The sequence below is a fragment of the Octopus bimaculoides genome, chromosome 7 (genome assembly GCF_046866305.1).
Source record: "Octopus bimaculoides isolate indiv1 chromosome 7, ASM4686630v1, whole genome shotgun sequence".
Classification (NCBI taxonomy): Eukaryota; Metazoa; Mollusca; class Cephalopoda; order Octopoda; family Octopodidae; genus Octopus; species Octopus bimaculoides.
Genome location: NC_142934.1, coordinates 32,034,079 through 32,048,002, shown reverse-complemented (window position 1 = coordinate 32,048,002; position 13,924 = coordinate 32,034,079). Strand labels below are relative to the sequence as shown.

General features: G+C 36.8%; 1 protein-coding gene across 2 annotated transcripts in view; it reads right to left on the bottom strand.

The window, feature by feature from the left end:
- LOC106882826 (serine/threonine-protein kinase SMG1) overlaps positions 1-13,924 on the bottom strand; it is a 182,020-nt gene that overhangs the window by 70,342 nt on the left and 97,754 nt on the right. For both annotated transcript variants that reach the window (XM_089355110.1, XM_089355109.1), the window contains 9 exons: positions 12,433-12,650; positions 11,151-11,571; positions 9,755-9,914; positions 8,388-8,448; positions 6,729-6,824; positions 5,501-5,689; positions 2,231-2,396; positions 1,505-1,675; positions 39-228 (listed from right to left, as the gene is read on the bottom strand). In XM_089355110.1, the coding sequence (XP_089211236.1) occupies positions 39-228; positions 1,505-1,675; positions 2,231-2,396; positions 5,501-5,689; positions 6,729-6,824; positions 8,388-8,448; positions 9,755-9,914; positions 11,151-11,571; positions 12,433-12,650 (1,672 nt within the window). The remainder of the gene's footprint in view (positions 1-38; positions 229-1,504; positions 1,676-2,230; positions 2,397-5,500; positions 5,690-6,728; positions 6,825-8,387; positions 8,449-9,754; positions 9,915-11,150; positions 11,572-12,432; positions 12,651-13,924) is intronic.

Sequence of the window (13,924 nt, the reverse complement as noted above, 5' to 3'; positions counted from 1 at the left end):
AAAAGCCACTTTTCAGGAAGGTTTTAAGGAAGACTTACTCTGAATTATGATGTGACAATGTATCCACAATGGCCGTGAGACATGTCTGCATGATGGTATTGGTTGGGTCATCAGTCAGGTTGTTACCATCGTCTTGTTCATCAGTATGCTCTTGAGAATCCTGTTCAGTGACCACACCCACCTCTGTACAGTCCTCCTCATTCTGTGTCAGGTAATTGTTCAGCAGTCCTGTTAATGTGAGAGATTAGGTATTCTGAGACATCAAATACACACATATATCACAACACATATATATCACTACAGACAAATGAAACAGTAAACACCCCAATCAAGGACCATGGAAAATCTTCTATATGGTCCATAAATCTGCTAGAAACAGCAGACATATCAAATAAAACAGTAGCTCATTGAGAGACTATGAGTTTTTTTATTTGTTTTAAGTAACAATCATATAACATCACTCTTATATCAGTAACCATATAACATCACTCTTATATCAGATATTGTCTTAAAATGAGGACACATTAGATAATGTGGTCCTAGACACTCTGGGTTCATATGATGTCATCAAGCCTGTCAAACATTTATTGCTGGATAAAAGCAATAAATGTTAGCCATTACACTGTAATGACATTGTATTGGTATCAATAGTGGAAACAGTGTAATTGATAAGTGTTTTAGCCAGCTTACAATATTAATTCCTAATCTTACCATAGATATAATATTATTTGGAAAAGCGATAGCATTTAACAATACAATTTGCCTTAAATGCACCACGAGGAACAAAGAATAAATAAACAATCCATTGAGATCCTGTATGATGTCAATATTTTCAATGGTTCTGAAATCCTACAACATCAATAGTTGTAATATGACAATACTAGCAACAACACGATGAGCTAACAATGGAACATCAGAATAATTACAAGACCTTCAAGAAATAGCAATCAAATCTTATTCCAGTCTCTTAAAGATACACTGGAGGTATCTACCCTCTCTTCCCTTCTTAACTCCCTGCCCCATAAAATCAAATTCTCACCTAGTTTCTAACCCCTTGCGCTTTAGTTTTCTTTCCTCTCCTCTCAAATAATTTTCCTCTTTCTTACTCCTATACTTTTCATCTGGCAACAGACTAACACTTGAAATGTTAAGACTTATTCCTGTCCTTCTGCAAATGGTTAAGCTAATACAATAATTGTTAAAACTTGTCACTCCCGTGTTGTCATTTTTGATTTTCTTTTACCAGTTGGATCCTGTCAAACTATCTAACCTATACCAGCATGAAATGTGGACATTAGATGATGATGATTTACAATATATAGTCTAAAAATAAGACGGTACTCAGGGCTGAAATGCAATTTATCATATTAGCCCAAGGGGAGTTGATCCAAAAGTTAAGCAACAAAAACAGCTAAACAAAGGACCATTATTATTAATAAATTATTCATTAATCAATCCTTCAAATTTCAAAAACAAATTCAAAGTTGACAGTAAAGCTTGTTACCATCTCGAGTGGTTTCCTTCACGTCTATCTTGATAACAGAGCAGCCAACCACAGCAGGGTAAACTATGAGGTGTGGGGCATCTTCAGCCACTCGACAAAGAAGATCTGATACGCTTTGGCGGACGTAGGATTCAGGGTGGCTGAGGCGAGAAAACAACTGTGGAATAATACCTGTAAAACAATAGATAAACAAGAATTGATGGTATTGATTATGATAATGATGATATAAACAGGAAGAGATACAAGATGTTTTTTTTAATGGTAGTAGTGATATAAATACATATGCCATTGATGAAGATTGAAGATTTTCTTATGTATAAATGCTTGCATATGTAGATACATAATTTTTAGGTGCAGGCATAGTTCCTAACCAAGTTGTCTCAGTTTCAGTTCTACTGTATGGTACCTTGGATAAGTGTTTTCTACAATAGCCCTAGGCCAACAAATCCTTGTGAGCAGATTGAAACTGAAAGAAGCCTGGTGTGTGTGTGTGTGTGTACCTTTGTCTTGACATAATATAATGATTGAAAATGAGCATCACTGTCATATGAACCATCTTGTTCATTTGTAGTCATCTGTGGGGAAATATTATCTTGCTTGGAAACAGGAAGCACATCAAGGCATAGAAAATTTGCCTCAACAAATTCCATCTTGATGTTAAACAATGATAAATTATGTATGTATAAAGTAATTAAGTGCACAGTTGTGTGTGTGTCTGTAAATTACCTTTCCAAGGAGCTGTTGGTGTCTCAGCCAGACCTGTCTCTAGGACATCGCGCAACTCCCAGGCATGCTTCACTAACAAACGCAGCAGGCGTAAGGTAGCAATTATGTTGATGTCTTCATTTGGTTCATCAGTCTTCGCATGAAATGAAGTACTGACAGTCTGCAACTATCATAAAGGTTTTATAAATATAATACAGTGAATCTCAACAATGTAGAGATGAGATGTTAAATATACATTAAATATATATTAAAGCAAAGTTTCAGTCACAAAACCATTAAGCCAGAAAATATATTAAAACAAAGAAAATGAATAAATGGGAAAATGTTGAGTTGTGGGAAAAAGTAACAAGACTGATATCTGAATGTGAAACATCTCCAAAGCTCTGAGAAGTCTAAACTAAGTTGTACTTACCTCCAGGTTTGTAATGAAAAATCTGGATGAGACATAAACCTCTGACCCAACCTCATTCAATCTCTCTGCACTGGATAAAATTCCATGTCCCACTTAGTGAATCAATGAAATGTTAAGAGAAGATATGAACCCAACACCTAAAGTTGATAGTCCAGTCTAAAAGTACATCCACTCAACTTGTAGAGGTATAGTGGTTCAGCTTCAGAAGCACAACTCAGCTTCAAGGATAAACTACAGCTCGAGGGCAATAAAGAGGTTCTGCATACAGTAACAGATACATCATCTATTGTCAACACAGTTGTATTGATGGTCTACAACTATCATCCTTTGTTATTAATATTTTCTTTATTTCATATTCAGCCTTACAAAAAAGGGCTCTCATAACACCTTAAAACATAAAACTGATATTATTAAATCCTACTACACACACACCCACATGCATATGTGGTATTACATTGTACTAGAAAATATACCTATCTACGATGGAGGCATAAAATGAGGGAGGGAAGTCAGAACAACAGTATGTATTGAGAAATGTGTAAATGAACTTGATAGATTACTGGTTGATGTCTTAAACAAATCACATTGTTGTTGGTGAGACAGCACTTTATTGCAGCTATATGACGTGTTTGCGACTAAGTGACGTGAAGACGATTCAATCCCGAAACTGAAATAAGCTTCCAGCCTCTGTATCATAAATAGCTATGTGGACCACTCCTAACGAAAGCTAGACCTTCCTTCAATCACTACATAAAAAGTATTAAGAAAACAATGTTATTTAGATCTACTTTCATTTTAGTTGTTTACGCTTGTTTATACTCTTATATATTCAAAGTCCACAAATTTCCTTATTTAAATTATGAATCGTATTCCTTCCAATAATCGTCGTTTAAAGTCCGCTTTCCATGCTAGCATGGGTTGGACGATTTGACTGAGGACTGGTGAAACCAGATGGCTACACCAGGTTCCAATCTGATTTGGCAGAGTTTCTACAGCTGGATGCCCTTCCTAACGCCAACCACTCAGAGAGTGTAGTGGGTGCTTTTTACATGCCACCAGCACGAAGGCCAGTCAGGCGGTACTGGCAATGGCCATGCTCAAGATGGTGTATTTTATGTGCCACCCGCACAAGAGCCAGTCCAGGGGCACTGGCAACGATCTCTCTCGAAAGTCCTTACACATGCCGCGGGCACAAGTGCCAGAAAGGCAACGCTGGGCACAGGTGTCTTCACGGTTTCGCTTTCCCCAATAAGTCTTCGCAAGCTGAGTTTCATGTCTAAAGAAGGAGACAACGTTGGCATGGGTGCCAGTTGTCGAATTTAACTCGATTTCGATTTCACTTGCTTCAACAGGTCTTCGCAAATGGAGTTTAGTGTCCAATTCAACTCGATTTCAATTTCACTTGCCTCAACAGGTCTTCGCAAGTGGAGTTTTGTGTCCAATTTAACTCGACTTCGATTTCAGTTGCCTCAACCAGTCGTCGCAAGTGGAGTTTAGTGTCCAATTTAAATCGATTTCAATTTCACTTGCCTCAACAGGTCCTCGCAAGTGGAGTTTAGTGTCCAATGAAGGAAGGTATGCATAAATGGACTGGTTGAGGCCTTAGATTTAGGTCTCACTTGGCTTGCTGAGTCTTCTCACGCACAGCATATTTCCAAAGGTTTCGGTCAGAAGTCATCGCCTCGGTGAAGCCCAATGTTCGAAGGTCGTGCCTCACCACCTCATCCCAGGTTTTCCTGGGCCTACCTCTTCCCTCCTATTCTAGTAGGGGATGAGGCATGATCGCACGAAACACTAACCTTAGCCCTCATCCCTGTCTTTCACTGCTAAACCCAACATTAAACCATGATCAACACTCGCAATAAGCCTTCATCTTCAATACTGATCCTGTTTAATCTCTACTCTCCCCATCAGATGTTTTTTTAAAGTCAGATTTTTTTTATCAATATAATTAGAAAACTTCTTTGTAGACGATATTTTCTGTTTGGTCGACACTAATTTCCAAATTACTGGAGTCTGTTGCACTACTCATAGCGACGTGTAACTGGCCATGATTAAACATCGGAGTGTGTAAAAATACACCTACATGATCTAAGTCTGGCCCTGTGCCTTGTTTGTTGTGAATGCACGAGCGAAATCTTTAGGAATCTGCCAGTCTATGATGGGAAATGAAGGGATATTATCGCAAATCTAAGCCCTCTAAATTCACAAACTATACGGAGGGAGAGGGAGAAGGAATTCAGAGTTAATTCTGATCGCCAGAGTTTTAACAAAAAAAAAAATCAAAGGTGATTTATTAATACAAAACTCAATATCTACTAAATAATCATACTTTTTCACATTTTTTCCTGATTATCTCCTTCGTAATCTCAAAAAACATTGCGACCATTGGTCCAGCCGTTTGACCATGAAAAAAGAACAGACAAACGGACATTACAGTAGGAAGTTGACTTCCCGTTGCTTCTTTTATAAGTTATCTTCCCCTTAATTTTTATTTACTTTTTTTTTTTATCGTAAACTGAACAATTACCCCCAATACCCACTGAACAATCATACTTTTTCACATTTTTTCGCTAAAAACTTTTCCGATTACCTCCTCCGTAATTCCAAAAACAGCGTGACCATTGGTCCAGCCGTTTGATCATGAAGACACAGACAGACAGACGAACATAACGCCCATTATAGTAAGATGTGTACACAGATTGTCAATACAATCTTTAGAATGAAGGTCAATAAAATCTACAGAAATAAAAGGTGAATACAATTGCTATCAAGAGAAATTAAGTTTCTTCATTGTACAAAATGATGTAACAAACAAAACAGATCTATATAAAACAGGAATCAAAGAGGAAACATACCCCAGCGTTAAGTTGCAGGTACCTGAAATATGCATTCACTGAAAGCTGGTAATAGTGGTAAACCCTCTGCACCACACTTTTCCAAACATCCATCAGGCCACCAATACAGTCTTCAGAAACTACTTGCAGCGAAGTGCAGCTAGACACCAGCTGTTTGCGAGTTGTCTCAGTACCATCATCATACAGGCTCTACAAATAAAGCATATATTACACACTAATGCATATTTATCAGGAATGTCTTGCGTTTCTTGGAATCAACATGTGAAAGTTTCACCATCCAGCAGCTGACTAGGTAGGAGCCCACAAGATTACCCATCATCTTTCCAACATCCTATGCTTTAGGTGTGGGTTAACTAATATCTTGTGGGTAAAATTGGGAGATGGAAACTGAAGAATCCCACTGTACACACACCTGTATGTGTGTGAATGAGTTTGCATTTCTCCTTTGTTTTCATGTGTTTGCTGTTTGTAAACCAAATCAACCTTATTCAAACAGGCTTGCAATTCATCATGAAAGGACACCTAGGCTTCCTGACATGTTGTATGGTCTCTTTAAACAAAAAGGTGCATTCAACTGGTGTCATTTGCTTCCAGTTCTCCATGTAACTATGTCTGGGCTGTTTATTGTTTTTGATAGACAAAGGTGTTATAACCAAGGTTGGTACCAGATAAAACACTGCCCCATGCAAGCATGGAAAAGTAGATGTTAAAACAATGATGGTCATTGTTTTAATATCTGGTTCTGCTGTGCAGCACAACACCTTTTATTACTGGCCTTAGTTACTTCATTTGTGAGACTCAGTATCCTAACATCTACCCTCATCACTACTATTCATCAATCTCTTTTATTACTTACCTGTGTGTATCTGTGTAAGTGTTTCTTAGTTTTGCTATACATAAACATTAGAGTGAATGCTTGTGACACCATCATAAACAACGGACTTGTAATATCAAGTGTACTTTATAACTTTCAGCTAACTATCCACTACACTTGCCACTTCTAACTCATCAGCACAGAGAAAAGTGGTAGGGTTAAATATTTAGATGTGGGTCTGTAATCCAAGCTAACACACAAATTGATTCCATAATACTGTGTGCAACATTAAAACAATCAGTATGAAATTGAACTATGAACAGTTCTGACATTGTCTTCCCTTTAAAAAACATGATTTTTTATAATCTATCATACAGATAGTTATTTGCCATCAAACTTCTTGTTAGTAGTTACCTGGTCTTGATCACTGATGTCCTCTTCGCTGGAGATAGGGGTATGTATTTTACTTAACACACTCATCACCTTATCACTTTCACTTGACTCAGTAGTCTGAAATAAAATAAAGCCAGAGCAATTAATGACACTATTTAACAGTTTGCTTATTAGAAGACACAGTATTCTTTTTCACCACCATATCTTACATGTGACCCTCTTACAGTTGATGAAACAGTTTTATGTGTATTGTCTAACCAGCTCACAACCAATACAAATGCATAAAACCACCTCCCTCTCTACTACACTTCCATAAGTTACTTGCTCATCTTATGAGTTATTTAGTGACTTCACTAACGTAGTTGGCATTAGGAAGGATATCTAACGATAGAAACCATATCAAAGCAGACATAGGAGCTTAATGTAATCCACAGGCCTGTTGGGTCCTGTTGAAGCACTGAACCCATTCCAGGATGGAGATTAATGTTGCATGATGGTGATGAATACATCATTGTACTTCAGTTCATCTATTTGATGAATCTACTGTATTAAAGATATATATATCTTTGGTTAGCAGCATATCTTGTCTCTTCTCATCATTCAATTGGTTACTTATTCTGGAAAAAGGAAAGGTAGAAGCTTGTAGTAACGCCGTGCACATGCGTAGTCTCACGCATGCGTGGAATTAAACAAGCAAGCGTTCCCGCTTAATTCTATCTCTTTTTACGGTCGGCCAACCATGAGCATTGGACGTGTTAAGCTGTCTCTACATCTTTCGGACTTACACTCGACAGCTCGCTTGCAACTACATACCCACGTCCCAACAACTATGCTCATACACACAGAAGCTGTAACAACAAGAACTAATGATGTATATATTTACCACCTAAATAAAGTGTTGTTTAAGTTGATAGTCTGGAGTTCAGCGTTCCGTTATATTCTTTAATTTTATAGTAGGAAAGTCAGGTATACATCCAAAGATGTATAACCAACTTTCCTATAAGCTATTTCATCAGAACCACAAAACCTTTATCACTGCAAAGACTACATGCCTGCATGTATATGAGTGTGTGTTAGTGTACAGGCTAAATCAAATAATTGAATGTGATACAGCCATAGAATAGTGCTGCCAGTAGCTGTGAACTATAAAAAGGACTGTGTAAAGTGTGATCTTGCTTGCCTATAGCAGCAACAAGAGCCAATTGAATGTTTCAAGCAAGTCAGGGACCGAATCATGGAAACTTTAATTTGGAAAGTTCAAATCACAGACAAGATTTGCAGTTACTAATAATTAAACATAACAGCTATTTTATATATATTATACATCTTTATATCTGCTTTCTAATGTTAGTTTGGTTTTTGACAGGTTTTTAAAATCATTCCGGGTACCTCTCACATATCACAAGGGAGACAACTATAATGATCGTTTAACTTACTAGTAGAGGACAAATTTCCCTAGAATCACATCTACTGTCTTCTTAAATAGAGGAAGCATTGGGCAATGAAGTACCCGATGACGTGTGTGTGTGTGTGTGTAATGCGTATTCATGATGTTTGTAATAAGAACAAGTTTTATGATAAACACACTTAATGAAGTATGACTTAAAGTTAACAAGAACCAAGTACATGATCTCTATGTTTCAGAGTGGAGCAGGTAAAACTAATGAAAACAGTACTTACAGCAGGGAGAAGAGACAGGATTTGTTGTTTTTCTTCCTCCAGTAATTCCACTGAACCATGGCTGCAAAAGCAGTAACACAAGTCATCATTAACTCAAATACACACAGAAACTCTCTTTCTTTTACATGCTATATACTTTTCAAATTCAAAGATGAAGATAGGTTTATACATACTGTAACATAAACATTTTAGTACAGGCATTGTTGAAAAGTTTACTTCCCAACCACATAGTTTTGTGTTCATCCCCACTGTGGAGCACCTTGGGCAAGTGTCTGCTGCTATTGCCCTGGGCCAACTAAAGCCTTGTGATTGGATTTGGAAACTGAAAGAAGCCCACTGTATATGTGTGAATATATGCACACACACACACACTCGTGTGTGTGTGTGTGTGTGAGTGAGTATGTCTGTGTCTCCTTTTTTTACAACACATGATAGATGTAAAGTGAATGTCACCATCATACAAGCAGTGTCATTTATTTTCAATATTCTGTGAGAACATGTCAAACCATGGAGAAATATTATTTTGCTAAGAAACAGGTGAGGGTTGGTAACAGGAAAGGCATCTGGCCATAGAAAAATGCCTCTGTAAACTCTCTCCAACCCATACAAGCACAAAAAAGTGGGATATTAAAACAATGATGATGAAAGTTATTGCAGAAAAACCAAATTGAACAGTAAAAATAAGTTACCAGAAAAGTACAGAAATATTTGGGGAAAACTATGACAATCCTTCTTGTCTTAATTCTTTTGATACCAACCCGGCTAAGACTGATCCTAGCTCTATGATACAAATTTCCTATTTTAAAGGGATCTAAATTAAAACCTGTCAAAACTCAGTTTTAATTTAGATTCCATACACTAAATTAATGACAAAATTATTTTACTAAATTTTTCAATAGTTTCAAAATTAATTGAAAGAAACTCAGTGTATTTCACTACATATATCGTAACAAAAGGGTTAATGTATTTCAATTTAAACTTTCCAACACATTAAATAATCGCTATGAAAAGATTAAAATAAATCCTTCTTTAACAAGGCCAGTTTAGCCACCAACACTTATCTGATACATGTAATCAAACTCTCCTAAAAAATTAGAAAGACTGAAATTCTTTATCATCATGTTCATAAATTAACTCTAAAATTGGACATTATAATACAGTCATAGGCAAACTGCAACCTGTGGGACTTTCTAAATGAAAAATTACCCTGAATATTTTTAGCTGTGCAGCCTACCTGATGATGAGCAATGCCTCATGCTTTTCAAAAAAGGAGACCCATAACTGTTTTAATTCCATAACTGTTTTAACTCATATATCATATCATATCAAGACTGTTATAGGAAAAACAATGTCTGTATAACACTTACCTTGCATTATCAACAGCTTTCCTCCCCCATTTATAACACCAATTAGCTATGGCAAACCAAGCTTTAGCTAAGGTAGGAGATTTAGCTGTGCTCAAACGCAGCAAGCGGTCAATGATGGCATCAGAATCAGACAGAAATGAGCTGCCATTTAGAAGCAACCCTACAAATAAATATAAAGAAAACAGAAGATTAGCCAGAATACTATAATATCTGCCTTAATATATAGAAATAGAAGGGTTAGTATACAGATATAGTGGACATTACCATAGGTTAGAATATAGATATATTGGACACATGGGTTAGTATACATACATACTCTGCACTACATGGCTTGATATACATATATTTTGCACACTATATGGTTTAGTATATAGATGAGAGGCAGGGAAACCTGCACCCATGAGCCCATTTTATTGTGCCCATAGGCTGGTATACACGTATGTACAAAATGTAGTCAATTTTGCAATTATAAAATTTATACAATACTCGTATGCCTCTTTGCGACATAGGTCGTGTTTCCACTATGACTTAAAATGGTTAGACTTGAACAGAAAATTGTCCGGCAAATGCCATTTGAATAGAAATTTTGTTTGCACTATAAAACACATATTGCTAGATTTGTTCCACCCTCTTGAGACCCAACTATTATAGAATACCTCATAAGTAATATAAACATCTTAAATTCAGTGGCAGTGTTAATGAAGATGTTATGTGTTAATTTAATGTATTAAATTTATCTTTATTAATGTATACTGAATTATACATAAATATATACAAGATTTACACAGATATAAGAGTTAGAACTTGTGATCTGCCCACGGACCTTTTTTTTTATTTTGGAAATTTTTGCTCGCCGCACTAAAAGGTTTCCCCACCCCTGACATAAACAGTTGACACTACTTGGTTTAGTATATAGACATAGTGGATTCTACATGGCTTAGTATATAGACATAGTTGACACTATTTGGCTTAGTAGACATAGTAGACAGCATGGCTTTGAAGATATAGTGAATACTACAGTGAATATAGACAGCTGACACTACATGGTTTTGTAGATATAGTGGATACAACATGGTTTAATATATGGACATATTGGACACTACTTGTGTTAGTAATACATGGACACACCAGACACTACATGGTTTAATATATAGACATGGTGGACAATATGTAGTTTAGTATACAGATACATTCAACCTTGCCTGGAAACAGATGAGGGTTGGCAAAAGGGCATCCAGCCACAGAAAATCTGCCTTGATGAACTCTGGCAGATCCATGCAAGCATGGAAAAGTGAATGTTATGAAGATGATGAAAATAAATAAAAATTTATTGAGTGTACATGCATAAATAGATTAATTAACAAGTAAAAGATAGGCAATAATGTTCCAGGTTTACCTTTTTTATCAAGTGGTTCAACATTTGAAGTTGAAAAGTCGATGGTTTCTTTCATATCTTCCATTTCTAGCAGCAGCCTAATATTCCGCACACAAGTCCCAAGAGCTGTTGTTTCTCCAACAGCAGGCGGTGACTTCAGCTGACTGCTGATTGATGCTAGAGTTTTGTGATCCAACTGGAGCCATTTGACCAAAGTCAATAAGGAACGGGCACACAGTTCCCTGCATTGGCCTTGTTGAGCCCGGTCTTTGATCTTCTGCAATGCTGACACAACCATGCTCTCACCAGTGAGGCCACTAGCTGTGTTGTTGCAGTTATCAGAGCCCCATTCATGGAAATGTGCAATGCTGCTACTTACAACATCGAGAGCCTCTTTATTCTGGCCTGTACTGTGGAGAAGCTTGGCATACTCCCGCTCAACCTAAAATCAAAAAGATCATCATTGCCTTTAGTATTGTCCTTATCAAACAGAATGTTAAAAAGCACGTCTCTCAATACTGCACCCTTACTCAATCAAGAGGATCTTATCTTACAAGTTAGTCGATGACCTCACAAGTGCCATGGAAAAAGAACCAGTACAAGCTATAAAATAGCTGGTATTAGGAAGGGCATCCAACCATAGAGACAATACCAAAGCAGACATTGGGAACTCAACACAGTCCTCTGGCATTTCAGATCCTATCAAAATATCCAACACATACAGCATGGAAAACAGATGGTGATGATGATGAATAGAAAGAGCAAACAGTGTCTTGATTATGAGCTGAATCTTTTTAAAATCTGCCAAACTAATCATTCCACAAACCACTGAAGGAGCCTCTACATAGTCACTTGTTCTACCAGAAACAGCAGTCAAAACTCCCTTCAAATCACCCCCAACCCCCTTTAAAAAAATATAATAACATAGACCTCCTTGATATAATAAGTTTAAGAGGAAAAAAAAGGAACTGCCACGGCTGGAATACAGTGATTTACTTAGTAAGTGCTGTTCTATAGCTGAATAACAATGTCTTATTCCCTTTCTACTTATTCATTCTTCTGCTGCCCTTCCTCCATCAACAATACATTTTTAGCTAACGCGTTATGCATTCTAGCATTCTATCTCCACTGCATCTACATCACTATATCACATACAGTCTATTTTTTTTTTAGAGTTTCTTTACATTTGAGAGAGAGATCACACAAATTCAAAACTAGTTTACAATGACAATACTGAAATCCTAATGTAAATAAGACTAGAGTAACTTTCAAAAGAAGGCACACATACAAAATATTAACTTACTTTAAGAATATCAAGAATGCTGAGTCCACTGCTGTTGGCATGTAAATTAACAAGAGCAGGGAGCACTCCGTCTGACATAGGGAGCTTCCCGTTTTCAGGATTCTTTGTTAAACTCCTGATGTGTTGTTGTAGAAGGCGTTCTGCAAGTTTGTGATTGTGTTGTTTCCGGGCAAGGGAAGCTGTACTTAAGTACAATCGACTCATCTGGGTGTTGCCATCTAGAGGAGAAAGTAAAAACAAAAGACCAGTCACATAAAATGAACAAAAGTCAATCAAATAACACAAATATCAATAAAGGAATATCTTCAGGTAGTTTCTACATTTAACCCTTTCATTACTGTATTTATTTTGAGATGCTCTGTGTTTCTCTCAATTACTATAAATATAACAAAGAATTTAGTAAAATAACTTAGTCATCATTCAGCTAGTGTTAAGAACATAAATTGTGACTAAGGTTTGGTGGAAGATTTTAATTCAAAACTTTTTACTGCATGGATTCAGCACCAACTGGACATGATACTGAACTACCAAGTTAAGGGTTAAGAGTTCAAATTTTCAAGTTCAATGTTTGCAGTATGTTATAAATTAACAACAAATTTAAATATACTGGATATTAAATATTATAAACACCAATATGAGATAGAAAACAATGGCATACATTTTGTTGTTTTTCTTGGCAAGTCATCTATTTCTACACTACTCTAGTTTTCTCATCTGAACGAATTAGTGTCACAACTGCTATGGCTACTATCTGCGACAGACTGATGTTGTAATCAAGGGACATTCACTTCTCATTTGTTAAACAACCACAAAGCTTGGTGTTGGGTGCCAACCTCACTGATTTCAATAGTATATGATTAGGTTAACCATGTTAGAAAATTGGTATGTTTTGTGCAGATTGTTTTGTTGTTAAATATGTGTTCCAGGACCAACATAATATCCTGATGTAATTAATACTTTAACAAATTTTTCAAATATAATATGTGCAGCCATGGCTGTGTGGCCAAGAAGCTTGATTCTCAACCATGAGGCTCTGTTACAGTTGCTATGATATACATATACATCAAGGTGTAGATGTGATTGAGAAGTTTACAGCCCAACCACATTTTCAGGTTCAGCTCCACTGTGAGACACCTTGGGAAAATGCCTTCTAATATAGCACTGGGTCAACCAACACCTTGTGAGTGGATTTGGTAGACAGAAACTGAAAGAAGCCCACCATATATAAATGTGTGTGTGTGTGTACCTATGTTTTGAAATTACTTTGTGTTGTAAACAAGCATCACCATCATGAGTAATGTTGTTAGTTTCCAGTCTTCCATGAAAAACCTGTTTGGCCATGGGGAAATATTACCTTGTTTGGAAACAAAAGGTTGGTGACAAGAAGGGCATTAGACCATAGGAAATTTGCCGCAACAAATTCTGTCAGAGCCATGCAAGCATGGACAAGTGGACATTAACCCTTTCGTTACTAACCCGGCCGAGCGTACCC